The sequence below is a fragment of the Antedon mediterranea genome, chromosome 10 (assembly GCF_964355755.1).
Source record: "Antedon mediterranea chromosome 10, ecAntMedi1.1, whole genome shotgun sequence".
In the NCBI taxonomy this organism is placed as follows: domain Eukaryota; kingdom Metazoa; phylum Echinodermata; class Crinoidea; order Comatulida; family Antedonidae; genus Antedon; species Antedon mediterranea.
The window spans coordinates 7,075,329-7,101,851 of record NC_092679.1 but is presented as its reverse complement, the minus strand read 5'-3'; the positions used below and the strand labels follow the sequence as shown (position 1 = coordinate 7,101,851).

At 32.5% G+C, this 26,523-nt stretch overlaps 3 protein-coding genes across 7 annotated transcripts in view; 1 reads left to right on the top strand and 2 right to left on the bottom strand.

Annotated features, from left to right (window-relative positions):
* The window catches only part of LOC140061364 (HEAT repeat-containing protein 5B-like), a 39,620-nt gene extending 24,581 nt beyond the window's left edge, over window positions 1–15,039 (bottom strand). For 2 of the 4 annotated variants that reach the window (XM_072107879.1, XM_072107882.1), the window contains exons 1-2: window positions 14,945–15,039; window positions 13,140–13,196 (exon numbers count right to left, since the gene is read on the bottom strand). The gene's annotated coding sequence lies outside the window, so the exon portion shown is untranslated. Of the gene's footprint in view, window positions 1–6,783; window positions 6,809–13,139; window positions 13,197–14,944 lie in introns of those variants that run through there. The other 2 variants (XM_072107880.1, XM_072107881.1) reach the window with 2 other exon arrangements.
* Window positions 15,040–15,403: 364 nt separating this feature from the next.
* LOC140060289 (zinc finger protein-like 1 homolog) lies at window positions 15,404–19,598 on the top strand. The gene is made up of 6 exons (XM_072106436.1): window positions 15,404–15,640; window positions 15,902–16,013; window positions 17,396–17,589; window positions 17,703–17,919; window positions 18,115–18,238; window positions 18,515–19,598. Exons 1-6 carry the CDS (start codon window positions 15,539–15,541, stop codon window positions 18,726–18,728), a joined length of 963 nt encoding a protein of 320 aa, XP_071962537.1. The 5' UTR covers window positions 15,404–15,538; the 3' UTR covers window positions 18,729–19,598.
* Window positions 19,599–22,138: 2,540 nt separating this feature from the next.
* On the bottom strand, window positions 22,139–25,002 carry LOC140060134 (uncharacterized). Of its 2 annotated transcripts, none has more exons than XM_072106212.1 (3): window positions 24,873–25,002; window positions 23,702–24,431; window positions 22,139–23,281 (listed from the first exon to the last, which is right to left on the bottom strand). In XM_072106212.1, the coding sequence occupies exons 2-3, from the start codon at window positions 24,242–24,244 to the stop codon at window positions 23,132–23,134; spliced, it is 693 nt and encodes a 230-aa protein (XP_071962313.1). In that variant the 5' UTR covers window positions 24,245–24,431; window positions 24,873–25,002; the 3' UTR covers window positions 22,139–23,131. The 2 variants fall into 2 exon arrangements, with proteins under 2 accessions (XP_071962313.1, XP_071962314.1); XM_072106213.1 differs by having other exon boundaries at window positions 24,770–24,884.
* Between the last annotated feature and the right edge of the window lie 1,521 nt (window positions 25,003–26,523).

Genomic DNA, 26,523 nt, shown 5'->3' with positions numbered 1-26,523 from the left:
CTTATTTTATGTTCCAGCTGTCTCAATGAATATCATCAGCGTTGCCAGGGAGTGACAGATATTGACTTTAATGATATTATTTCATCAAGAAAAGAATGGATTTGTCTGAAATGTGTCCTTCCACATAATGCTTCGTTTTTTGATGGATCAGCTGGTACCTGCAGCAGTGAGTCTTCAAACAGTGTGGTTTCTCCCAGTACACAACAACTTACTGGACTGCTGTATAACGCCAGAAGTGTCTGCAATAAATTAACAGAGTTGCAGCTTGTTGTGGATACAGAAAAACCTCACATCCTTGCGATTACAGAAACGTGGCTCGGCAATGAAATCAATGATGCAGAAATAATTATAGAGAGTGGTTACCAGATATTCAGGAACGATCGAAATAGGCATGGTGGTGGAGTGATGCTGGTCATCAGTGATGCGTGTAAACCAACAACAACTGCGTTTAAACACAACAACCTGGAAATTGTATGGGCTGAGATTACATGTAAGCTTGGTAAGATCTTGATCGGATGCTTCTATCGCCCACCAAATGCACCTATGCTGTACACACAACACTTTTTAAATGCCATGGAAGAAGTACTAGATAATAGTCATCACTACAAAGCCATCATTCTTTTAGGGGATTTTAATATTCGTCACCAAAGACAATACCTTGTAAATAACTTCGAACATCTTATTTTTGACTCCATGGACTCGCTTGATTTTGTACAAATGGTTAATTTTCATACAAGAATAGCTAACAATACTGTTGAAGGCAACACCTTGGACTTAATTTTTAGCAATAGGCCTGAGTTGTTCAATATTGAACAAATTGAAGGCCTGGGTAAAAGTGACCATGTGGGTGTGAAATTTAATATGAATGTAAAGTTAACTGGTTTTCGAAAACTACCAAATAGATCAAAATTTCTGTACTCAAAACTTAACCCTAACCTATTACACGAAGAATTAGAATCTGCAGATTGGAATTCGTGTCTAGTTGTAAATGATGTTGATACATCCTGGAAAAATTTTAGGGATATGCTCTTGAAAGTGTTTAATAAGATCGTACCTAAAGGCAAAGGTAGTGTTAAAAAAAGACCTCCGTGGATATCACAAGAGGTTGTCAGGTTAAGTCGAAAAAAGAAAAGAGCCTATAAAAAGGCTAAATCTAAGCCAGAAAATGTTAATCTATGGGACAGGTATAAGGTAATTAGAAATAATGTAAAATATATGTGTAAAAAGAGTTACTATGAATATGTAAAACAATTAGCAACAAACTCAAAAGACCAAAAACCTTTTTGGGCGTTCGTTAATGCTAAAAGACATAAATGTTTTCCAACAAGTTTTAAGTTTGATAACATCACAACAGATGATCCTAGTTTAATTGCTAATAAATTTAATACATTTTTTCATAGTAACTTTTCTAAACCTGTACCCAATAATAACCAGATGATATCTTCATTGGTTGATCCTCCTCTTTCTGATCTGCTGATCAATGAAGCAGATGTTAAATGTCTGATTTCTTCATTAGATGGGAATAAATCCCCAGGGCCTGACGGTATCTCCCCTAAAATGCTTAAACTGTCATCTTTCACAATCATTGGTGTCTTGACTGAGATATTTAATATCTCAATTAAAACCGGTAAAGTCCCAGCTGACTGGAAAGTAGCCCATGTTGTACCAATACATAAATCAGGCCCTGGTGACAATGTTGTAAACTATCGCCCCATCTCCCTGACGTCAGTGGTCGGGAAAATGCTTGAGCGCTTTATTGGAAAGCACATGGTTTCTCATGCTGATAAACTTGGCCTTTTGCCTTCCACACAACATGGTTTTTGTAACAAAAGATCGTGTGTAACACAGCTTGCCACAATTTACCACCAATGGGCTAAATGTTTAGATGTAAACAAACCGCCAAGAGTTGATGCTGTGTTTTTAGATTGGTCCAAGGCTTTTGACAAGGTTTGTCATTCACTTCTCATTAATAAGCTACAAAAATATGGCTTTGCCGGTAAGCTCATGAGTTGGTTACAATCTTTTCTGATTAACCGTAGCCAAGCAGTGTTATTCAAAGGTTCACTTTCAGATTGGAAAGATGTATTATCGGGGGTACCTCAAGGTTCCGTGTTGGGACCTATTCTTTTTAATTTGTATACATGTGAGCTCCCATCAGTAGTTAACTCAAATATTGCATTATATGCAGATGATACTGTGTTGTTCAGAGTAATAAATAATCAAGATGATTGTTTGAAGCTTCAAGACGATCTAACTGCCATATCCCTATGGGGCAATGATAATTATATGTCTCTAAATAACAGTAAATGTAAGGTTATGTCGATCTCTAGATCGAAAGTAAAACAGTATTTTCATTATGAAATTGATAATAAAGTACTAGAAAGTGTAACAGAATACAAGTATCTTGGTGTTACCTTGTCTTCAGATTTGAAGTGGAATAAACACATCTCTCTGACTACTGGTAAATGCAATAAACTTGTAGGATTTATTAAGAGGTGTGTTAGAACCAATGATCAGACCGTTTTTCCTAAATTATTTAAGTCTATCATTAGGCCTGTAATTGAATACGCTTCACCTGTCTGGTTTCCATTTCTGCAAAGCACCATCAATCAGATTGAATCTGTTCAGAGACGCTTTACACGATCATGCTTCCCACGTTTTTTTCACATGGATTATGACATGCGGCCGTCATACGAACAAAGGTTACGGACTCTAAAATTACCCACGATTTATAATAGACTTAAATTCATCCGTGTTAAATTTGTTGTGAAGTGCCTCTGTACAGATTTCCTAATTGATGGTGCTTTGCTACCTAAACCTGTTGAACGTAGAAGTGAGAAACTTGTTTTCAGACATGAGAAGTCTCGTACTAATGCTTTTTTTTATTCTGTTTTTATTTCATTTCCACGGATGTGGGATGAGATTCCGGTATATATAACAGACATGTTTATTTATAATGATTGCAATTTTTATTCTGTTTTATATAAATTCTATGTTACCGGGTTGTTAAATGTTTATCCTTGTTAATGTTATTTTGCCACCAGCACTATCAGGAGAGTCTTTTATAGCGATATTTTTTGCTTTTTGACAATCCGCCAGGATAGTGTTCTGCGCTTTTTCTCTGCTTGTTGTTGTTCTATGTTATATATGCTTTTTGTATTGTTTTTGTATTATTTTTTCTGGATAATAAATGAATATGAATATGAAAATGAATATGTTGCTTTACTTTTTAGTCAATCATGGGAAAAACAAGTTTATTAGAACTTGCTTAGCATTTACCAATCATACTTAAGTTAGATATATTCCATTAAATATTAAGTATTTCACAAATATTTAAGGATATATCTTTAAGTGGTATTCCCATAGATAGTAGAATTGTTTAATTCTAAGGACGTTTCACTTAGCATAAGAAGTACACTGCATCTACTTCAGTGGTTACCGTGAAAACAATAATCATATGAAATGATCGTTTAGGAGAAGCTGCTTAGCTAAGTTAGTAAAATCTCCTAATAATCTAATACCTAGCAAATAATAACCTTAATAACACCTCAAAAACTATAACAAATGAGAGGAAGATGGTACGACAGCCTAATGGACAGCCTTGACAGATCAAAAATCATTTTTATTACTTAATAATGAATGCCAGAGTCTTGGGAATATGCCAAGAAGGCTATTAACAAGATTTAGTCCTCAATTAGCAATGCATATGATTTTAAAGTAGGTACTACATTTTTTTTTCCAAATGATGACTGATGTAGGCTACAGTACAGTAATAATTAGCTGGTACAGTGAAGTGTTATATTACACAAATTAGTATAAAACATTTTATACCATAATAAATAAATATATTTATAAATATAGTACAACAGTTTTTGTGTGTACAGAAGATTAGGCCATCCCAGTTCTATAAGAAAATAAATATTATATACAGTAGGTAGATTATTTAATCAAACTGGAAAAACTCTGTCAAACAGGCAAAAAAATAAATTTTAAAAAAAATTAACAAAAATTGCAGAAACTGACTATTACTAAAAAAATTAAAAAAAACTTACTATACTTTTATTTAGGAAAGATTTTAGAGTTTTTAGAAGATTTTAGAGTTTTTAGAAGATTTTAGAGTTTTTATATTTCAGATCCATAACCACCAACAATCTTAAAAATAAATGATCATAAAGAAAAAAAACCGTAGCAAATACTAAATTTGGTTTCCAGATGTATTTATTTTAAACTAGATAAACCTGCATTCAAATCCACAGCATTATTTATACATCCTTTTTTCTACATAATTTGTTAGATGAAGATAAACGATACTAATGTAGTATCAATCATTTGTAAATCTTTGATATCAAGTTAAACGTGTTCTGGATAAAAATATAGCGCGAGTATCTCCTAATAACTACTTGTATTTTTATCTAACAGATTTTCTTTCTGACGCAATTGAAGAACAAAATAATTACATCATAATCACTGTTTATCTATTAAATTATATAGCTCTTCAATATTCAAATTCTATACATATTATTGTATGCCCAATATGCGGACACTATCACTTAAAAATATAGTAAAATCTGTCTTTTCCCAGAAATCTGTTGATTTACCTTAGATTAACAAAGTATAATTCCTATAACAGTAAGACTCCATCACTTGAAACCCATCGTTTATTTTTTACTTCTTAATCAATCTCATCTCTGCTAGCTACAGTAAGTATGAACTATCACAGAATATAATAAACCAAGTGCTGCAGTATTCTTCTGTATTTTGTACAATATTCGATAGTCATCGATGATATAATAGCGTTTGTTACACGCCTCAAGGATCAACAAGCGTCTCTGATTATTGTAGTGTAACAGTTGCGATGTAATTTGCATAATTGATAACGTTAAGTCCGGGTTAACGCCAAACAAATCAAATATATGATAAAGAATTCGTTGTTTAATTCAACAAGGGAGATTTTCAATTGATATTGAGGAAATTAAGCGTTTTATTAAAGAAATCTGAGCGATAACACCTTGTAACAGCTTGGGTATAAAGGGTTACCGTTGTAAAATTAGTAGTATAAAGTCGTCTAAATTTTAACGGATTTCAATAGTGTAAGAAACATGGCTGAAACAAGACATATAGATTTGTAATTCTTACTCAAATAGTATTTTAGTGTTACCCAGTGACGTAATGCATGGGAAAAAGGCTCCTGGTTCAGTACTCCCAAGGGCCCCTCCAACACTCGGTAGTTGCATTGAACTACTCATGTTTTGGACTCCGCTCCGGGGCCCCTTGGTTGAGCCAGAGAGTGCTCATAGCCGTTACGCCACCGGTGTTAATACCAAGCTTAAGAAGTGTTTTACTTTAGTCTATGTTAAACATAAGAAGTAGAGAACATGGAAGTTCTTCAATTGCTTTTTATGAGAAGACAATAAAAGTGACAAGCATAATTTGCGAGACAATCAGAGATGGGTCAAACACAAGCGAACATAAACTAACAATATAATGCTGACGAGAGACAGCAATCTCCAAACCCTATTCATTTATGTCTAATTAGTTATACTTATGGAGGTTAATTCATTTATTATTGATGTCATAAATACATTATTGTAAATACTAAGTATCTGTAATAAGCTAAGCATTGACATACTCAATAGTAATTATAGATTAAATCTTTTATAATAATACATTATTAAATATTCAGCAAGATTTAATTGCACAATTTTAATACCAAATACTCTACAAAATGTATAATTTATAACAAATTTCAAGTTCAATTTGCGTGCCAAATTTCAGCCACTATTTTCTACAGTATACTATTATTGCCATACAGTACCACTGACCAATAGAACACGTTCCAGATGTTGTCTAAATATTGTTGAAAGGTATGTATAAAAATGAATATCATACATTTAACTTGTGCAAAGCATAACAAAATTACAAAAGGAAAAAAAATATGATTAATTTGCTGAAATTTTCTGAAAATATAACAATAGAACTGAATGCAACGGTTTAACGAAAACTATACTGTAATTTTTATTTTTTTAAAACTTCAATCCTATAGTTAGCTAACTATTACATTCAGTAAATTAGCAATTGGCAATAAAATCTTTTAATACAACTTAATATTCTTTAGAAAGTGATATAAAAGCGGAGGAAATGTGAAGTGACGCATTAAAATTTATAGAGAACCCATCATTACATTAATTGGTTATTGACGGTACATTAATGTATCAGCCTAATGATGTTCAACTTCAATGTTTCTAGAAACTGAAATGGATTGCGAATATTTGCCAAATAATATTTTTACTGTAATTACCATCATCATCATTTTTACTAATTACAAGTTCAAGGTTGATTGCCAACTGAGAAGAAAACTAATTCAATATTTCTAGAAGTCAATAAAAAGAGGCTTTTAAGAAAATTATTTTATTTTACAAAAACTGGGATAAGACATTCATTTGAGAAACGAACTTACAATTGAAACCTCAGATTATGAAAGTCAAGGCCAACCAACCTAAACTTAAATCACCTCATTACAATCCTATTCCAGCAAAGCATTAGAAACAACCATGTAAATTCATTAACTTCAGAACGTAGTTACAAAAATCACATTTTTTTTTAGAAATTTGCGAATGTAATTGTGTATTAATTTTATTTTTAAAATATTTAAATTTCCTAACATATCGACCATAGAATGTAAACCAAAAAAGCTACAGGTTGACAATTACAATAAAATACTACATGATTTTATTGCAAAATAAAAATAATTTTACAATGCACCAAAAATATAAATAAACTTACCTTCACGAAATAGAACATTATCAATCAAGGAATACACCGCATTTTTAACTCTCTTTCGGTTGTGATGTAGCATATTTTAATTTATATTTCTAAATTAAAAATAATATCCTCCTTTTTTGTAGAACAAGATTTCTTAATTTCTCTTTGAAATATAATCAATTCGCCAAGTCAAATTTTACTTCTCCTCCTATCCTAGCCATATACAACTGTTTCGACTAGGCTGATAAAAATCGTCTGATAAAATTCCTACTAAATAACTGCTCTTGCCAAACATACGGTCATTTTCATGGCTAACTGAAAATCCTTATCACCCGACAATTAGCCTTAATACCTGTAGACTAGTCTGGGTTAAAATCAACAGTACATAAACGTAAGCAAATGGCGTTAAGACATCATCAGTGTATGCATCGATTCCTTGAATATTACCTTGTGATGCAATACAACCTCTCTGACTCATCTGGCATTTATCAAAACAACAGTTTTTTCTCAACTCATTATGAAGATCGCAGAACATGCATTAAACGAGTTAGGTATATACTCTGCTGGTATTTTAAGTCATAATTTGGTGGACAGCTTGAATACTAAAAACTTTACTTGAATTTTAATTTGTTTCAAAAATCATAAAATGTACATTAAACATACTAATATATTTACAGAAACTGGGATATTTGAAAAATCATAATGAAATATTCAATAATATTTATAAAATAACTACGTTTAATTTTAAAATAAAAAATTAATTACATTTTCAGTCATGTCCAATATGGTGAATAATATTAGTACAACAATATTCTACATAAAATAATTATTAATGAAACTAACAAATGTATCATCTTTATATTCATCACTGAACATAAATTAATTAAAATTAGCAATCTGACTAAATTTTAATAGGATGCTAAACAGAAAAGAAAATACATCGTAAAAAAAATAATATTAGAAAACAGCTGTTAAAATTACTTTAAATGTTAAAGTCACAGAAGTAATTTCTTTCTTAACCATCTAACATAAAACAGCTTACGTTTGTAAATCACATACAAAACATAATGCTGACATTTAAGTTTACAATTACGTTAGCATTGATTTATTACACAACAAAAAATGTTTTATTTTATGTAACGAAATTCAAAGCCTCCAAACAAACGTAATCCTTTTTTTTTCTATTGTTGCAGAGTGGTGATAAAAATGTAATAGATTTTAGAATTAAGTTTGTAATGCAACTTTTTAAGGTTGTGTAGGAAGATCATAAATCTATAAAAAGTTATACTTTATGTTTTTTTTATTATAAAATTAGTTTATTTTCATACTATGTATATATCTAGTAGTGGTGTATTAAAAAACAAAATAAAATCAAATTAAAAATGATTAATTAATTGCAATTACAGAAACATGGATACGACCTGATAATCCGATTACTTTTATAGTATTTCAAGACAAGAAAAGTATGGAGGGGGTGTAGCTCTTTTTATAAGAGAAAGTCTTAAACATTAATGTTGTTGATAATATGTCATCCGTGATACCCGACAACTGTGAATATATTTCTGCTATTGTCTATATTAATAATTCTAATTCAATTTACATATCATGTATATATCGTGCACTTGGTACAGATATAAAAATATTTACCGACACATTTTCAGATTTGGTCAAGTCCATGAATGATAAGCGGTTATTTATATGTGGTGACTGGAATATCTACTTAAACAAAAGAGTAATTGGGACACTAAATGTTTTATTGATAATAGTTTTAGTTTAGGACTTTTTCCTCTAATTACCAAACCAACAAGAATAACAGAAACAACAGCAACCTTAATAGATAATTAGTTTCACTTCTGATGTTCATTCTGTTATAAAAAGTGGTATCTTGATTAACGATATCAGTGATCACAGATCATTTACCAATTTTTACAACGATTAATTATAATGTTACGCCAAGTACTGCACATGAATATATTACTAAAAGATATTTTACTGAGGTTAAGGTGAATGCTTTAAAAAATGACTTGCGTTGCACTGATTGGAACAGTGTATTTAATGAAGAAGATCCAAATAATGCTTACAATGTTTTTAATGGTAATTTTATATACCTATTCAATAAATATTTCCCTCCCCAAAAGATTAAATTGACACAAAAAAGTAATTCAAAACCCTGGCTCACATCTGGCCTAATTAATGCATGTAAAAAGAAGAATAATCTATATAAACATTTTTTAAAAGATCGAACACAACCGTCTTCAAAAAAGTATAAGCGATACAAAAATAAGCTAACAAATATTCTAAGAAATGCTGAGAAACAATATTATAATAACTTATTATTGTTAAAACAAAATGATATTAGGGGTACTTGGAATATCATAAATGGTCTGATTAAAACAAGAAATTATGGAAATCTGCCAAAAGATTTTATCGATAATCCTGTTTATACTATAAATGGTTTCAATAATTTTTGCTACCGTTGGACCTAACCTAGCCAAAAAATTAACAAGTCAATTTCCAAATTGTGATAGTCCCAATGATTATATTAAAAAACGTATTTCAAATTCTATTTTTTTTAGAGGCCACTTCAAAAGAAGAATTAATTACAGAAGTGAACTTATTTAAGTCTAAAAATTCCAGCGGACATGATGACGTACCTATGTCAATAGTTAAACACATTATATACGAAATCAGTGAGCCATTGACACATATTTTTAATCGTTCGCTTGAGACTGGTATTTTCCCAGATACCCTTAAGATTGCAAAAATTGTTCCCATCTTCAAAGCTGGGGATAAAAGTAGTTTTTCAAATTATCGACCGATCTCCTTGCTGCCCCAATTTTCAAAAATTTTTGAAAAATTATTTAACCGTCTGTTGAAATTTATTGACAAATTTGATATTCTATACTCAGGACAATTTGGTTTTAGGAAAAATATGTCCACTAGCCATGCATTGCTTCACTTTTCCGAGTATATACTTAAAGAGATGGACAGGTCTAACTATACAATCGGAATTTTTATTGACTTAAAAAAGGCGTTTGATACCATCGACCACAATATCCTTATAAAAAAACTTAAAGCTTATGGTATTCGTGGAATTGCCAATAAATGGATCCAAAATTATCTTTCTAATAGTAACAGAAAACAATTTGTGACAATACGTGGTGATACCACCTCAGAATTAACAGACATTTTATGTGGCATCCCACAGGGATCTGTTTTGGGGCCCACTTTATTCCTTTTATATATTAATGACATTTGTAATGCTTCTTCCCTATTGAAATACACGCTTTATGCTGATGATACAAATATACTTTTTTCTGGTAAGAACCTGCAATGTATCTGTAATATTATTAATGATGAGCTAAAAAAAATTGATACTTAGTTTAAGGTAAATAAATTGACGTTGAACCATAGTAAGACAAAGTATATTATTTTTAGTCGCAAAAACAATTATGAACCAACAAATTTAGTTATTAGTGGTGTTGCAATTGAACGGGTAAATAAAATAAAGTTTTTAGGAGTTATTATTGATGAAAAACTAAATTGGAAGTATCATATTGAATATATTCATTCCAAAATTTCTAAAAAGTATTGGAATTATTTATAAAGTAAAACATTTACTAAATACATCAGCTTTATTTAAATTATATAATTCATTAGTTTTGCCTTATTTTACATATTGTTGTGAAGTCTGGGGTAATACCTTTAAAACTAATTTAAATTGTTTATACATATTACAAAAAAAGGCACTCAGACTTGTTATGAAAGTCCCATACACCAGTCCAAGTAAACCAATTTTTAATTTTTTTAAAACTCTTGATCTTTATAATTTAATAAAACTATATACCGTTTCTCTAATGCATAAAGCTTTTCATAACTTACTCCCAGTGATTGTTCAAAATAATTTCATTTTATGCTCAGCTGTCCACGATAAATACACGCGACAAAAACACCATTTCTACCCACAATTTAAAAGAACCACTAAAAAATCATTAAGTTTAGTTAGTAAAGGGGTTGAACTTTGGCGTGATATAACTGAGACTCTTAAGTTGACTTAAGAATCCTATAACTTTTAAAATAAAATACAAAAATAAATTACTTTTGCAATACTCTGATTAGAACTGGTATTTTTCTTTTTACAATTACATCTTACTCTCTGAGAAATCTTTTTTTTTTTTTTTTTGTTAAAATAAAAAAAAAAAGGATTGTTTGCTTTTTTTCTTTTTCTTAAAAGTTACATTTTGTTTGCCTATGCCGGTGTGCCCTTTTTTTCATATTACTATTTATATACTGTTTTGTAACAGGGGGTTTCTACTTATAAGCTGTGCTTCAGAGATTCCCCCTTTCCATTCTTTCATTTTTGTAATGAATATTTATGTATGTTAATGTTTTTTTTTTTTGTGAATGAAAATAAAGAAACAAACATACTATATCTCGTGGCCCTCAAAACTAAATTGCATACAATTTTACAAAGTAAAAGAAAACAAAAAAATCCCAAAAAACAGGAACAGGAGGGTGGAGCATTGTCACATGACAGACTGAGACAGGGGTGTGGGTATGAAATTTGGCAAGGATCTGTGTCTGAAAATCCTAAATTAACTTAAGGGGTGGAATTTTACTCAATAATACAGTACAGTAATTTTGTTTTCTATTTTTTGGTGTAGCAGACAATGAGAAAAGAAAACATGTGGTGAATATTATACAGTTTCTTTTTTTTCATTAAAACCTCCAAACAAAACTGCTGTAATCAACAAAGAAGGAATGACATGACTACTTTACTAAAACTCAATATTCTACTTAAACACCTGCCCTAAATTCAATGTAAAATACAACAACAATAGTACTTCAAGCATTTTCATTGATTTTTCTTTTAAACATAACCGGATATTCTGACACATTTATTACTTTTGTTAAACAATGAGAGTTTTGCTGCTGGTGAGAAATATTGAATAAAAGGCGTGAATACTAAACACATGATCATTATTGCGAATAAAGGAATAATCATGACACACACTGTAGAGGGAGCCATTAAAAAAAGTAGCACAAATAAAAAACTACTGATCTTCTACAAGGCCTAAACAAAAACATATTGTTACGCTGTTGTAACCCTATCCACTGTAAAATAATAGCTGATTTTATGTATTTTCATTTATTTAAAAAAAATATTTAAAAAAAGAAATGAGAAAAGTATAAATTGTGATACTGTATATACCTTTATAGTAGAGTCAGTTCTTTTAGGGTAAATTAAAAAAAATTATCAATCAATTTGATTTTTTTAAAGAATCAGAATCCCTGTAATGTTATTGTGCAATGTATAAATAACTCAAACTTAACTAATCTATTTTTTGAGTCCGTTAGGAAAAAACATAACCCATTTTTAAATGACTAAATCTATAACATTGTATGGATGAAAGGGACAACAAAACAATAAAAAAATTACCAAAGAATTGGTAAATTGATAAAAAGACAAACACATCATTAAGAACCTTGTCTAGGAAGTAAGTCTTCACTTAATGTCATTTATGAGTTGTAGTTAGACAATAAATCAAACCGAGTAGCTGATACCTGCCTCTAGAGGGTGCTATAGCAGGTTAAGGGTCATTCTTTTGTATTTTGTATTGCACACTAGGGTACATATTTACACAATGATACACTATTAGTATTCATAGAGCATTCTTAGTGATGTCCATTTATTTTCAACATAAATTTAACAATAGAATCTGGAGACATTGTGAAAATTAGAAGGAAATTAAATTAAATTAAAAAATGTTTAACTATCTTGCAGGTTTTATTGGTACAGGATTATCATACTAGTAAATTATCAATAAACCATACTGCAGTAATTAAAACAAATTTTGAAGAAATTTAAAAAATCTAAGATCTTAACAAAAATTCCAAGAAAATTGATCTGTAAACTGTAGTGGCCAGACAGAGTGGTCAGGCAGTAGGGCCAGGCAGCGTGGCCAGGCAGCGTGGTCAGGCAGCAGGGCCAGGCAGCGTGGTCAGGCAGCATGGTCAGGCAGCGTGGCCAGGCAGCATGGCCAGGCAGAAGGGTCAGGCAGCATTTCCAAGCAGCGTTGCTAGGCAGCAGGGCCAGTTAAAATTAAATAATGGTGTCAATTCAAAAAAACATTTTATTCTTTCAATTAATAAAAAAAAGTTAATAATGAAAAAATTATAAAAACATGACAGAAAAAATTATAAAAACATGACAGTAAAAATAAACAACAAATGTGTTAAGAAATATGTTTTCACTTAAAAAGATCACATTTCATTTTACTTTTAAATTTTAAGGCGTGTCAAGAGACTACTACTTAGGGTTGAAATAAAAAAATTATACTATTAGTGAATTTAAAGAAAAAAGAATACAACTATACCTCATTTCTGTGTACAGGTTTTGCACATGCTCAGTAGAATTTTGTAAGATGCAGGTTCTTCATGCAAAACAGCAATCGTGCAAGCAACGATTAAAAAAAGGAACACAAAACAAACAAAAAAGTTAACATAAACATGATGCATTTCAACTTTTCATGCTAAATTATAACAATTTAATAAACGAAAACTACGTAACAAATATTATTACAATAAATTAAATGCAGTAGTAGTTAAAGTTTGCAGCACACAGTGTGAAAGGAAGTTAGGATAAAAATGTTTCTAAGGTTTCATTATCTCAAATATTTCTTCCGTTTTTGAGGATTCACAATGTTATACCTTACTTTACATTAAAGGACAGAATATTTATTTATTTTTTTGCCAATGCCCACCATACTTGTTTTTCATAAAGGAATACAATTAACATTTTAAATAAGGATTTCACTTGATAATTATTATTTATTAATATTATTAGACACATATCTGAACTGTAATACATGCACTAAAATAAAAATATATGTTTTGACAGTTGGACCATGGATGGAAGTCGATGGTCTGGGTGGGCCGATAGAAACTCAACTACACGAATGCTTGACAATGCCGGCCTATATAGGCCTAGGCCTATATAGGCCTAGGCCTATATAGGCCTAGGCCTATATAGACAATTTTTAATTACATGCATACTGTAGTTAACCATGCTGATAGCCTTATCTAAAATGCAACTAAACTAGCTACATTATTGATATAATAAATTTATTACCAATTCAGCATAATAAAACAAAACAAGTAGGGGCCTAGGTTATTTTTGATAATTAAATTATTTAAATTAAATGATTAATTGTAATAAAAAGACAATCTTTTTTTAGACAGACAGGTTATTATTTCGGAGATCCCGCCTCTTGAATAAAAATACTGAAAGATGAGGGCGTATCAATTTGATCTCTGTTGCGCGTGCGTACAACTGAGGACTAGTGCTGTTCCACCGTACCTCGCCGAGAATGTTAAAGAGTCGCTATCCAATCGAGTTCGAACAATACCATGAAAGCCCCAGTGGTCTAATGGTTAGGACATCTGCATATCAAGCAGGCGGTCCGAGTTCGAGTCTTGGTTGGGGCGACTTTTTCTCATTCTCACAGATTTCCTCATCTTTATCGTATAAAATTAATTAATTATATATGTATATATATAAATCCAAAGGCAAATTACTGAAAAAAATGACAATGCTGTGGGTATATATATAGATGAGGGCGTATCATTTTGATCTCTGTTGCGCGTGCGTACAATTGAGGACTAGCCTAGTGCTGTTCCGCCGTACCACGCCGACAATGTTAAAGAGTCGCTATCCAATCGAGTTTGAACAATACCATGAAAGCCCCAGTGGTCTAATGGTTAGGACAACTGCATATCAAGCAGACGGTCCGATTTCGAGTCTCGATTGGGGCGACTTTTTCTCATTCTCACAGATTTCCTCATCTTTATCGTTTCAAATTAATTAATTAAATTTCAGTATATCACCGGGTGGTTTAGAATTACTGTTCTTTGCCTGATTTGTGTATATATATATATATATAGTCCTATTAATAATAAAAATAGTTTAAAAACAAGTTTTCCAGTAAAAAATCTGGCTAGGCCAAATGTCTTGTTGTGACGTAACATTTCCACGGAATAAACAAGGCACACAGGCATTAATATTCTCGCGAAAAAGAATGTCATCTGGCCTAGCAACCACAAGTTATGATTAGGAACTGTTGCTTCCCGTTTCAAATATCAAATTTACATAGAGCATAATTTCATTAACAAAAATACATACCTTGGTATAACAACAATATGTAGAAAAAAGGAACGTTTTTTAATAGGGGTTTAGAGACAATTTAAAAATTGTTTTACTTCAGACAACACACAAGTGATGATGGCAGAGACAAGAAATAGTTTACCAAAGAACAACCCGGAAGTAAACTCCTGGTAATTGTTCATCGTTTGTGATTGTTCAAAATCCGACTTAATAGCGTATTACAGTGGTTATCAAAATGAGTCGGTTTAGGTTTGTTAAGTATAACTAAGGTTTTTGCGACTAATTTGTCCTTAATTTTCAAATATAAAATACTTTTTAAAATAATTATATTGAAATGTATATAATAGAGGTATATTATTGTGTTTTATTTCTATAAAATGCATTAAATTTAGGTGACTCACTCTATCTCACATACAACTCTTCTTACCAATTACAAACTCATTGACCCTGCGTACTCAATCCAAATTACGTGGCAGACTTTTTTAAGAAACGAAAATGATGACAACAAATTAAATATGTTTTATAGTGGTTATGATATTTGACCATATTACGAGTTTAGGACGTCGGTAAAATCATTGTTTAAAATTTATAAAGCTAACAAAATATTTTAAAATGGGGCTTTGTAAGTGTCCGAAACGGAAGGTAACAAACTTGTTCTGTTTTGAGCACCGCGTCAACGTATGCGAACACTGCTTGGTGGCGAATCATCCCAGGGTAAGTATGGTGAAGTGAGATGGAGATAGGCCTAGGTACTAGGCCTAGCGTTAGAAACACATTTATATGATTGTTGCGGTTAATCTACTATTTTTTACTTTTTGGTCACTCACATATTACAGAAATACATTTTTAAATATTGTTTAATTATTTTTTATTATTCAGCAAAAAAATATATTTTATTTTTATTATAATGAATAGAATACAGTAATTAAAAATTAAAGATGCCATATATTATATATCTATCTATCTTGTTTTTAGTGCATTGTTAAATCCTATCTTCATTGGCTTCAAGATAGTGACTATGACACAAACTGTACTTTATGTGGGCTGACACTTGCTAGTGGAGATGTTGTAAGGCTAACATGTCATGGTAAGTTGGTGGTCGAAAGCAGTACTTTTCTTAGTAATCTAAACCAGAAATATTGCACTTTCTTTTTAGTTTAATACAATCACCTTCTACGAGTAGTGTATATTATACAGATATTGACTGCTTAGAGGTTAAATATAAGATTTGACATCCCCGAGGGAATGATATTAAGTTCGAGGGAATATATATTTCCCGAAGCGCCAGCTGAGGGAAATATATTCCCCGAGAACTTAATATCATTCCCGAGGGGATGTCAAATCTTATATTTAACCGATATAAAAGGCAATATCTGTTATATTATATAGCCAAGAACAAGTCTGCTGGGTTGGGTGAAGCTAGGCTAGGCCTCCTATATAGTATTTGTATTGTATTTAAACAAGCCTGCCTAGACACCTTACCTTGCGAAGAATAATATACAGATAATTACTAATTAATGATTCCTTGGCAATAAAATATTCACTTAGGCCTAGGTCGTTTAAATTAACAGAAGAATTTCCATCAATAAGCCTATTAAAAATAATAATAATATAATCAGGTAGGCCGAATAAACAATTCGTCTTCTTCTCGATCTTCGAGGAGCCGAATCACCGGATGTTCAGCGCGTACTAGTTACTAGGTTACTACCGTGAGTATTGACCAATCACAAACGGTGTTTCATCACATTTAGGGTGGACTTATAACAAATGAGGGCGCTATGTATGCATAGTTTAAATAGTTTAGATGATTAATTTCTTCAAGCAACTTCCGTGGCGCAGCGGTTGAAGCGTTGTCTTGCGATGGAGTGACAATTCCACCCAAGTTCAAGATCGAGTAGATGACTTTTGTTTATTTATCGGCAACGCGAGTGTTGGCACACGAAAATTACACAGTCAATATCATCGTACTCGAGGATATATACGATTTACGATCCTCGCAGCGGTAGTCATGTGATGCAGTTTCAACCAATCACGTTAGCGTATTTACATAGGCTATGTAATATTATACAAATAATGAATGTTTATGAGTGCAATGGTACAAATAATGGCACGAGGTGAATGATGAAAGGTTATATCAACAAGGCAAAGCCGAGTTGATATAACCTTTCATCATTCACCAAGTGCCATTATTTGTACCATTACACGAATACAAAACATTCATTATTTGTTTTATATAACATCTAGACGTTTTTTTTTCGTACACAAAAATGTTTCAAAAAGTACTATTTAACGATCGTTGAATAGTGCGTACTATTGCACGCCATGTGACCCACATTCGTCCAATCAAATGACAGGAATTTATATAGGTGTTATATAAAATCAAATATTTAAGCAGGTTCTAATCTACTAATGACACAAATATCAAATTTGCAGTTCTGACTTTTACTATACAATTTCTTCTTGCTTCAGATGTATTCCACTGGTCTTGCTTGGATGATTTTGCCAAAGAGCTTCCAACGAATACAGCACCAGCAGGGTATACTTGCCCGACATGTAATGAATGTATCTTCCCTAGAAGCAATATGGTATCACCCGTAATAGAGGCTTTAAAAGGATTCTTAACAAAATCAAATTGGGCAAGAGCTGGTCTAGGCCTACCTGCTGTAAGTTATTGTTGTAGTGTATATCAGACATATTAATAGAGTGTTGTTTGCTTACATTTTAGTACACTATATGTATATATAAATTCTGCATATATATCTTACTCTTTTTTTAGTTTGAAGACAGCAGCAGGTCATTTGATAAAGCACATGACAGTACTGACCAATCATTTAGCCAACAAAGTGGACAAGCACTAGAACCAAGGAACACATTCCCTATAGAGGGTGCACCATCACAGTCGTCGTACAGTAGTCCGCAAACACACACGGTAATAAATGTTGACACCGGTACACCACATACAAGAACGGATAAACTTGCTAATATAGTAAACCGTAAGTATACTCTATCTCATCTTCAGATTTAACCAGCATTGTAGCGTTACATACACATTACCAGATATAATTGTGTAATTGTAGATGCTAACTAGTTATTCCACCCAACCTGAAGAAGCTTCTGTCCAGACCTTCCAGCCAGCTAAATTTTAACTAAGAATTTCCCAATTTTCTGAATTATTATTTTTCTTACAGCTCAAGCTGGTCGTAAAATGTACGATGCCACAAAAGGAGATGATGTTGTGGACATTGTTCATGATCATGATGTTGATAAATACAAGAGGAGAAGCGCCCTTCATTGGTTTGCAAGATGGTTCAAGTAAGTTAAATAACTGGTTAACGGTTTTGAATTTATAAAATGTAAAAAACAATATGTGCCATGAAAAACAATGATGTTGATGGAAAAAAGAGAAAGCGGAAGTCCATGCCATCACCTAAACCTCCTTATTCCAATCAGGGTTCATCCTTGTTCCAACCAGGGTTCATCCTTGTTCCAACCAGGGTTCAAAATAATGAACTGCAGGTTGCATGCATATGTACTGTATGCTTTGAAATCTGCACTAAATTGATTTTATACTATTTTGTATCTTTACAGAAGTCGAACTAGTGAAAAATCTGCGACCGATCCTGGTGGTTCTATGAAGCGCTACGCCGTAATCCTCATCATTGGTCTCATCGCATTCTTTACTTTAGTCGTTATCTTCACACAAGTAGGCAGGGCGTCCGCCGACAAAGATCCGTTCTTAGATCCCATGGCAAACCCGAACATTCGAGTTGGCCGTAAAGTTTTAGAAGCTGTAAGCTTTTGATGATCAAAAATATACTTTAGTGTAAAAAATATTACAATTAATAAAAAAATTGTATAATCCAGTTTTTGTTAAATGTGCAAAAGGAATTGTTAACAATGAATAAAACAAACAAAACATGGATTATCGATGGGCATTCATTGTAATGGTTCTCAAACCAGATCCCTGGCGGTGAACATAATTGAAAGATTCCCTTGCATATAAGCAATGTAATGGAAGATAGTTACAACATTAATGTTTGTGATACAGTCATACTAATAACTGTAATGTATTGCAACAACAGAAATATCAATTTTTATTATATAATTTTATGGGTTAAGAAATTAAGTTGCATTAAAGAAATTCCAAATACCAGTTAGTTTAGTTGAATGTTTTCATTCAATAATGTTGAGAAAAAACCTACACCAACGTCTGGATCTAGAATCCGAAAAAATTGATCATTAATGACGTCTATGCATGTGGACAATAAATTAACATAATGCAACTAGTTTGTCGCAAATTGAAAGCTACTCACACGAGGATTTAGTTGGTACAGGGGTGGGGGGGGGGAGGGGGAGGAGAGAGTGTTCCGTTATATAACATAATGTAATTCGAGCTATTTTATACTACGTTGTTACTTTATTGTTTCTTTTGCAATATGTAGGAGATTTATACTATACTGTATATTCAAATTGTGTATAGGTTATTATTGTCTAAAAAGGGTATTATATTTAATCATGGGGGAAAGTGTAGATAGTCGATATAAAGGTTGTACAATTTTAGAAACTGTTTTAGTTTCATTCTTTAGTCAGAATAATCGATGTATTTTTATTAAAATATTACGATTTTTTCTCGGCACTTGTTATTTGTTTCGGAATAAAATATTGTACATAAGAGTTTGTTTTATGTTACATTGTTATTATTCACTAGGAAAAATACCCGTCCCCATGGCGATTTTTCAACTGTAGTTTGTAACTTTTCCAGTGTACCATATTTGTATAAGAAAACAATGTGTGTATTGTATTAATAAGCATATTTTCAACTGAGGACGCAACGCAAATGCGTAGACGCAACGCAAGCGAGTTCACCAATGATAAGCGTATTTTCGAATAATCCATCGCTTGTGATTGGTCAAATAATGCATCGCTTGTGATTGGTCAATTCAATGCGTTACGTCGTGTGTTGCGTCTCTAGTGGGAACCAATCATAACAACGTACAAACGCTCTCACCCAAATGTTATTTTTTGTATGGTTACTGACTGTTATTATGTCCGGAAGATAAATAGCAATTAAATACAGATTTGTTAAAATGACAATGGCCTACACACCTGGGGCGGATTGCTATAAGCGGTCTATAACCGGTCTTAGCGCTTAGCCGGCTATAATTCGTGACATAGCAAGTAGTCTTATATTATAGACCATTGCTATAACGCGGTCTAACCTGTAAACGGTCTTTAAAATTAAAGCCTACTCGAAGGAGTCTTAAAACAGTCTTAAACCTCTCTTTTTGTTGCTTTTACGTATTATTTATCGTCAAAGATAACCAATTGAACGAGTTTTAAGTGTTAAATCAAATAATAACGGTGATTTTAATCTTATATAGGCCTAGAATAGATTTTCTCGTGTATAAATGTACGTACTGTTATGATTTGTGAATTGAACAAGCGTGACGAACATTACCTTATTTGGTATTCTACGTGCAAAGTACGCCCTCAACTTGTTACTTTACGTGGTCTTATTTAAGACTGTTTTATAGCAATGGTCTATCAGGAGTGGCTTTAATAAGACCGTCTATCTGATAAAGCCGGCTTTAATCGGGGAGTTAAGACCATCAGTTAAGACTGTTTTATAGCAATCCACCCCTGTAGTCAGTGTTCTGTAAAATTATCTCCAACATTACCCCATTGCGTGTTTAATTGATGATAAGACAAAAGATTAAGTTAGTGTTATGACTTTGTCTGATCCAAATGTGAAGATGTGGTATAGCGAATATTCCCCTATATAGTAATTCATCCATGGACCTTTTTGCTGGTATCGTAAGCATGATATGCACATTAATTTAACATTTAATGTACAGTATTTTTATTATGAAATACTAAGATGTATTTGAAATGTGTTGTTAGTATACACTCTTGTTGTATCCGCATAAAACACCATGTAGGCCTACCGGTATCAAATAAAGTCAATAACAGTACACAATAGTATATTAGCACTGATAGGCTATGCACAGCGACAATTAAACAAATTAACCGAGAGAAATTAGGAAAGGTTTCATCTTTGACGACCAACATAAATATCGTTAGCACGAAAACAAAGGTTTGATACTTATACCGCAGAGTGCGCAACCTGCAGGTATATGCAAATTTATATATATATATATATTTATCCATATTATGTAAAACAATGACCAAGAGATAGTTTAAGTCACAAATGCTAAAAAAAATACAATATTCAAATATACATAGCGATTGAACCGAACGATAATCAACACAACAACCCACCTGTTCTCTATATTTGGTCATGGAGCGTTGCTAAGTGTCCCCTCGACACAACCTTACGTTAGAAGTTAATTTCAATACATTTGAGTACGCCACCTGGGATTGTCTACGCTTTATAAATCATCAGACCTCATCTCAGATATAATGTATAATTATACCTTTTATACTATATCCCTATGGTGAGATTCAAACATGCATAGTAGATTCAATCTCCATTTATTGTATTTTTAACCATGGATGTTTAATTTATACATCATGTTTCAACTTAGTTGTTGGGTTTACTGATAGATCAATAAATTGATTTATTTCATATACACCGTTGTACTGGGTTGCCTAACATTTCACTGAAGTACAAGCTATTAGCATATTATATTTATCGGCTTCGTGGCTTAAGTTCGATTGATCTTAATTGTCGAATTTCTTTCGTTATCGACAGGTGTACAGTAGGCCTACCCGATTGCCATCAAAGGTTATAATTCTGTGATAATAAGGTAGACTTCGTACTTAAAGTAAATATAACGATATGTCGTTGACACGGGTGGACATATGCCTATACAATTAGAACCTAAACACCTTAAAATTGATATGAAAGTGTTCCTAGCAATATCATTTTATTGGCTCAGCGTGTATATCGATCAGAAATTTTTTTTAAATTTTAAAATCCTTTCATATCCATTTTAAACGGACAACTTAGTGTCCGCTTATGTGTCTCTTGAATGAGTTAGCCCTGAATAGGGTTGTGCCGATGGGTTTAACTGACACAGGCACGTAGATACTTATTTACACCATACGAAACGGCTTGTTAATTTTTTCACAAAAACCTCTTAACTTATGTATAGTGTCACATGTATCACAGGTGGCTCTAAATCATGATAAGTTTAAAGGCTTATAGCATGTGATGCATGTGGCAGTGTTACTAGAATTTACATTATGATATTGGACATACTTTTTTCTTTATTATAAACACACGCATTATATTGATCAACAATACGGTATATACATAATATTATTGACTTCAGTTAACGTTATATAATTCATTCAAAGTTTGATGTGGTACACGTATCATATTGATTGTCTCATAAATGGAATATTCTTGTAAATAAACTCGGCAACAATCACGAATGCAACACGATGTTGGCTTAGTTCGAGTGTAGCATGTTAATCCAAAATTATACATGTCCTCCCGTGTTGAACAAATACATTTTATTGTTGAGGTTGTTATGCATTATAAAGAGAGGGTTCAAATGTAAACAATAGTTCAATCCATATAAAATAGTTTACACAAAAAAATATGCTTGTATTCTTGAAATGATTAAATTCGGCTATTAACACACACGTCATTGAATTAGAGTGTATTAAAAAATGTCCATTCGTTGTCAAAAATAACCAAAAATTATACTATTATTATGAATGGAGATTAAAATTAAGCGATAAAATTCGTTTTGTTCACAGACATGCGTCACAACAGTAAAAAAAAGATAAATTGTTTGATTGAACTTGCACACTGGTCGTAACGCATCGTAACGCATCATAGCTTAATCTGAGTATTCGATATATATAATAGATTTCAAAATTCATCGAATTTTGCGATTTTGTACAATCATGCATTCTTTAATATAAAACTTTGCCCCAATATCCACGTAGGCCCTACTCAGATCAGATAAAGACCTTCATTGTCGAAATCGTCATGCACAAAGGCTACTGGTTCACGAGAAGTAAGTGAAAGTTTAAAATACAATATTCAAGTACACACCCAGTTAGTGTTCTGTTATTTACGGTGTGAAACCATAAACGCTGCGTATATTAATAAATGTACGTTATTATAACGGTTGGTTTGATTGCGCATAAGTTCCATTGACGTCAGTAATAAATGACATGTTTCATTGAAACGCCATGTTATTACACGTCATTTTAGACGCGTCACAATGTCTATAAGTAACTTGTGTTTTGTCCATTATAGTTTGATTCATAATAGTTGGGACTCATGTCGGACATTGCTGCAATAGGTGACATGTACCTGAATGCTGTACCTAGATGTATAAACCCGTTACCGAGTGCCTTTGCAGCGCGACGACCAGCCTGTAAATGAAAGGGGAAAAAAAGTAAAAAAGTAAGAAAAGTAAAATCCGAAGCAAGTTGCACTTGGCCACAAGCCATGGAACGGTATATCTACACACACACACTGCTACAGGCTACAGTTGTACATGTACAAGTTCGTATACTGGCACAAGGTGTGAAATACAGTTATTTATTAAAGATTCTTTTTGATATATATTACATTAAATTCGTCAATTACTGTTTTATTCTTAAGCTTCCCCCCACCCACCCACCCTTGATTCCAGATGAAACTTTTCACAAGATATTTTAATAGTTTAATTCATGTATTTTGCATATATATATACCCCGATATATACACTGAATTCATCTAATTACGATAAATTTTATTGCACATGTTGAGCATTTTATAGAAATTTCATAAAAACAATCAACATATCTTACCTTTTTTATCCTCTTTGATTTTTTCTTTTTCTTTTTTCGTTTCTCTTCTTTTGTTAAGGAACAGTTTTTCTCATACTTGTTCTTTTTCTTCTTGTTTTCTTTGTTTTCCATATTTGTATTCATATGTTTATTATTTTCAATTACTAAACTTGAATCGTGCGTTCGTTTCTTTTTATTCTTCAATATATTAAATTTCATCTTGTGCTTCTTCTTGTCTGGTTTACCGTCTTCTAAATTGATGTCATTATTATCTTCAACAACCAAATATTCGGCATCGGCATCTTTTTTACCTTTTAATAAACTAAACTTTCGTTTATGCTTTCTGATTTTCTGTTCTTCCGGTTCCATAACTTTCTGCGTGTCTTTCGTCATCACCAATTCTACACCCGGACTTTTTTCAGACTTATCATCATCGGCGGAACTTACAGTATCCGAGCGAAGCCTAGATGCATCATCCAAAACAGAATACGATGAATTCTTTTGCAAGCCTTTTAGTGACAATCGTCTAAATGACGAACGTGCCTTCTCAGGCTGTGCTACCATTGTCACTTTGAATATGTTATCCCTTGTAAAGTCTAAAAGCTTATTCAGACAAACAAGAATTAGAAACAATTTTAAAACTTCCTGTCGTAATACCTGGAGACCGTGAAGTTATTATGAATATAATAATAGTCCATATGCGTGCACGGTTGAAGGTCAATTGTAATCGAGGGCTCTTATCGCAGCTTACCTAAGAATAGTAACAAAAGTGAAAAGAAATTTTTGAATGTAGAACTTTATTACATAAAGATAATACCAGTATATATATAATATAAGTAACAGTTACGGATCGATCGACTAGTTATACTCTGGTTAGTAGAATCACATGTGATTAAATATATAAAACTACAACTCAGTGGCGAAAATGGTGCGCTTCATTTTCACATGTGATTATTCCTTCAAAAGTGAATGTAACCAGTGTCACGCTGGAGACCTGTCATCAAATCCGAGTTAGTATTTAGGTTAGGCCTACTAATTAGTACGACCCTCTTCTGGATCCTCAACCAAAACATCTACGCCATTACTTACCCGTTATATGCCTACTTTTGACATAATCTCAATAATGTATAATGCTTTGATATAGTGACACAAATAAGACAATATACTATAATAAGGTTAACCCTGTACTTACACGGAGTCCAATTTGGAGATCAATAAAAATCACGTGAGTATATTGATTGAATTGTGCAAACAGTAGGCCCTGTAACGTTGTTTCCAAAGATGACAGCTATGGTATCTGCTTGTTGAAAATGTTATCGATCACTTTGCTTTCTAAACCCCGTTTATATTATTTGTCCTTGTTCACGTGAGGTAAAACTGGTTTCACATTGTGATGGTCTTATTGTTAGATTGATCAATAGTAAATCTGAATTCCATTTTATGCCTGGTTACACCTTTTCGGAAAATTGAAAAGCCCCGACCATTCTATGAAAGGGTGCTTAAATAACACTTGTTGTGTATGTATTTCATGAGGGGGATAATTAACGCTATACTACTGAAGTAAGCCTACAATTACGCAGGCAATGTCTAAAACATTTGGCAAACCAACAACAATTAAATTCTGGTCAAAAGAAAATCTTTATTCTGGTTTAATCTGCATTTTTCGGTGGGAACAGAAGGAAATATCAGTATCATTTTATAGCAAAGGATAAAGTTAAATATTATTTTCTCCATCATTAAGACTGATAGTTCATCGTCATTTGTCATTTTGTTTCCTCCTCTTCTCTCAAACAGTATCATTGTCTCTTAGGCTTGCGTTTCCACTAGCGACGCAACGTAACGTAACTTACGCAACGTAAGCAAATGCCCTTCCAATAACTGTTTTCCCCCGCCTGCGTGAAATCAAACCGGTGATGGTTGCAGCACTGTGCGTCGTCGGTTCCCACTTGCAATACAGCACTTTACGTCAATACGTCGCTGCGTTGCGTTCTAGTGGAAACTAGATTTTCGGTCTCGTCACCATGGCTACCGCCAATAGGCCTACGATACATTCACGGTGATCATCACTTTTATCATCAACTTAATTATCCGGTACTTGACTTCTGTCAAACTCCTCTCCTCTCTCAAACCTTTTCGTATTAACGTCGTGTCACCATGGCCACCGCCAATACAATACGACGATCTAATTTCACGCGATGCATTTATCGGCTGAGGCACCGGTAATTATATAATTCAATTTATAATGAATGGTTCCTACAATTGTGATGTAATTTAATAACTCAATAGTATTTGTTTTACCCAGTAACTCATTTTTGATCAATAAACTCAATAACTGAGACACACCTCCTCCTCACCGATCAAGATGAAATCGAAATTCGGCGATAATTGACTCATTTTGTTTTTCTCAAGACACTTAACAACCACAGATCAAAATGGAAGTAATACCAAAGGTTAGTAATACGTATACTATGTTAAATCTATATTTTTTAGGTATAGGCCTAGTTTACCGTCGTATTGTTTCGCCTCTGACTCTTCAAAGTAATTAAGATCTTTTGATGTTAGCCTTTTTGTTGAACATGTTGGCGAACTGATGTTTACACGCAAGTATCGCTAACTTTGGGTATATGAATTCCATCTTGCCCGGGTAACTAAACCCTAAACGACATTATCGATTCATTATTTCCTAAATTATTATTTCTATTCGAACTGTAACTCATAGTCATAGTCATATATACTTTATTGTCCATTTAAAAAACAGAAATGTGATTTGAAAACTGGCAAAATACAAAAATATAAAATACAATTTACAAAAAAACACACAAAAAGTTAAGAGGCTAAAAATT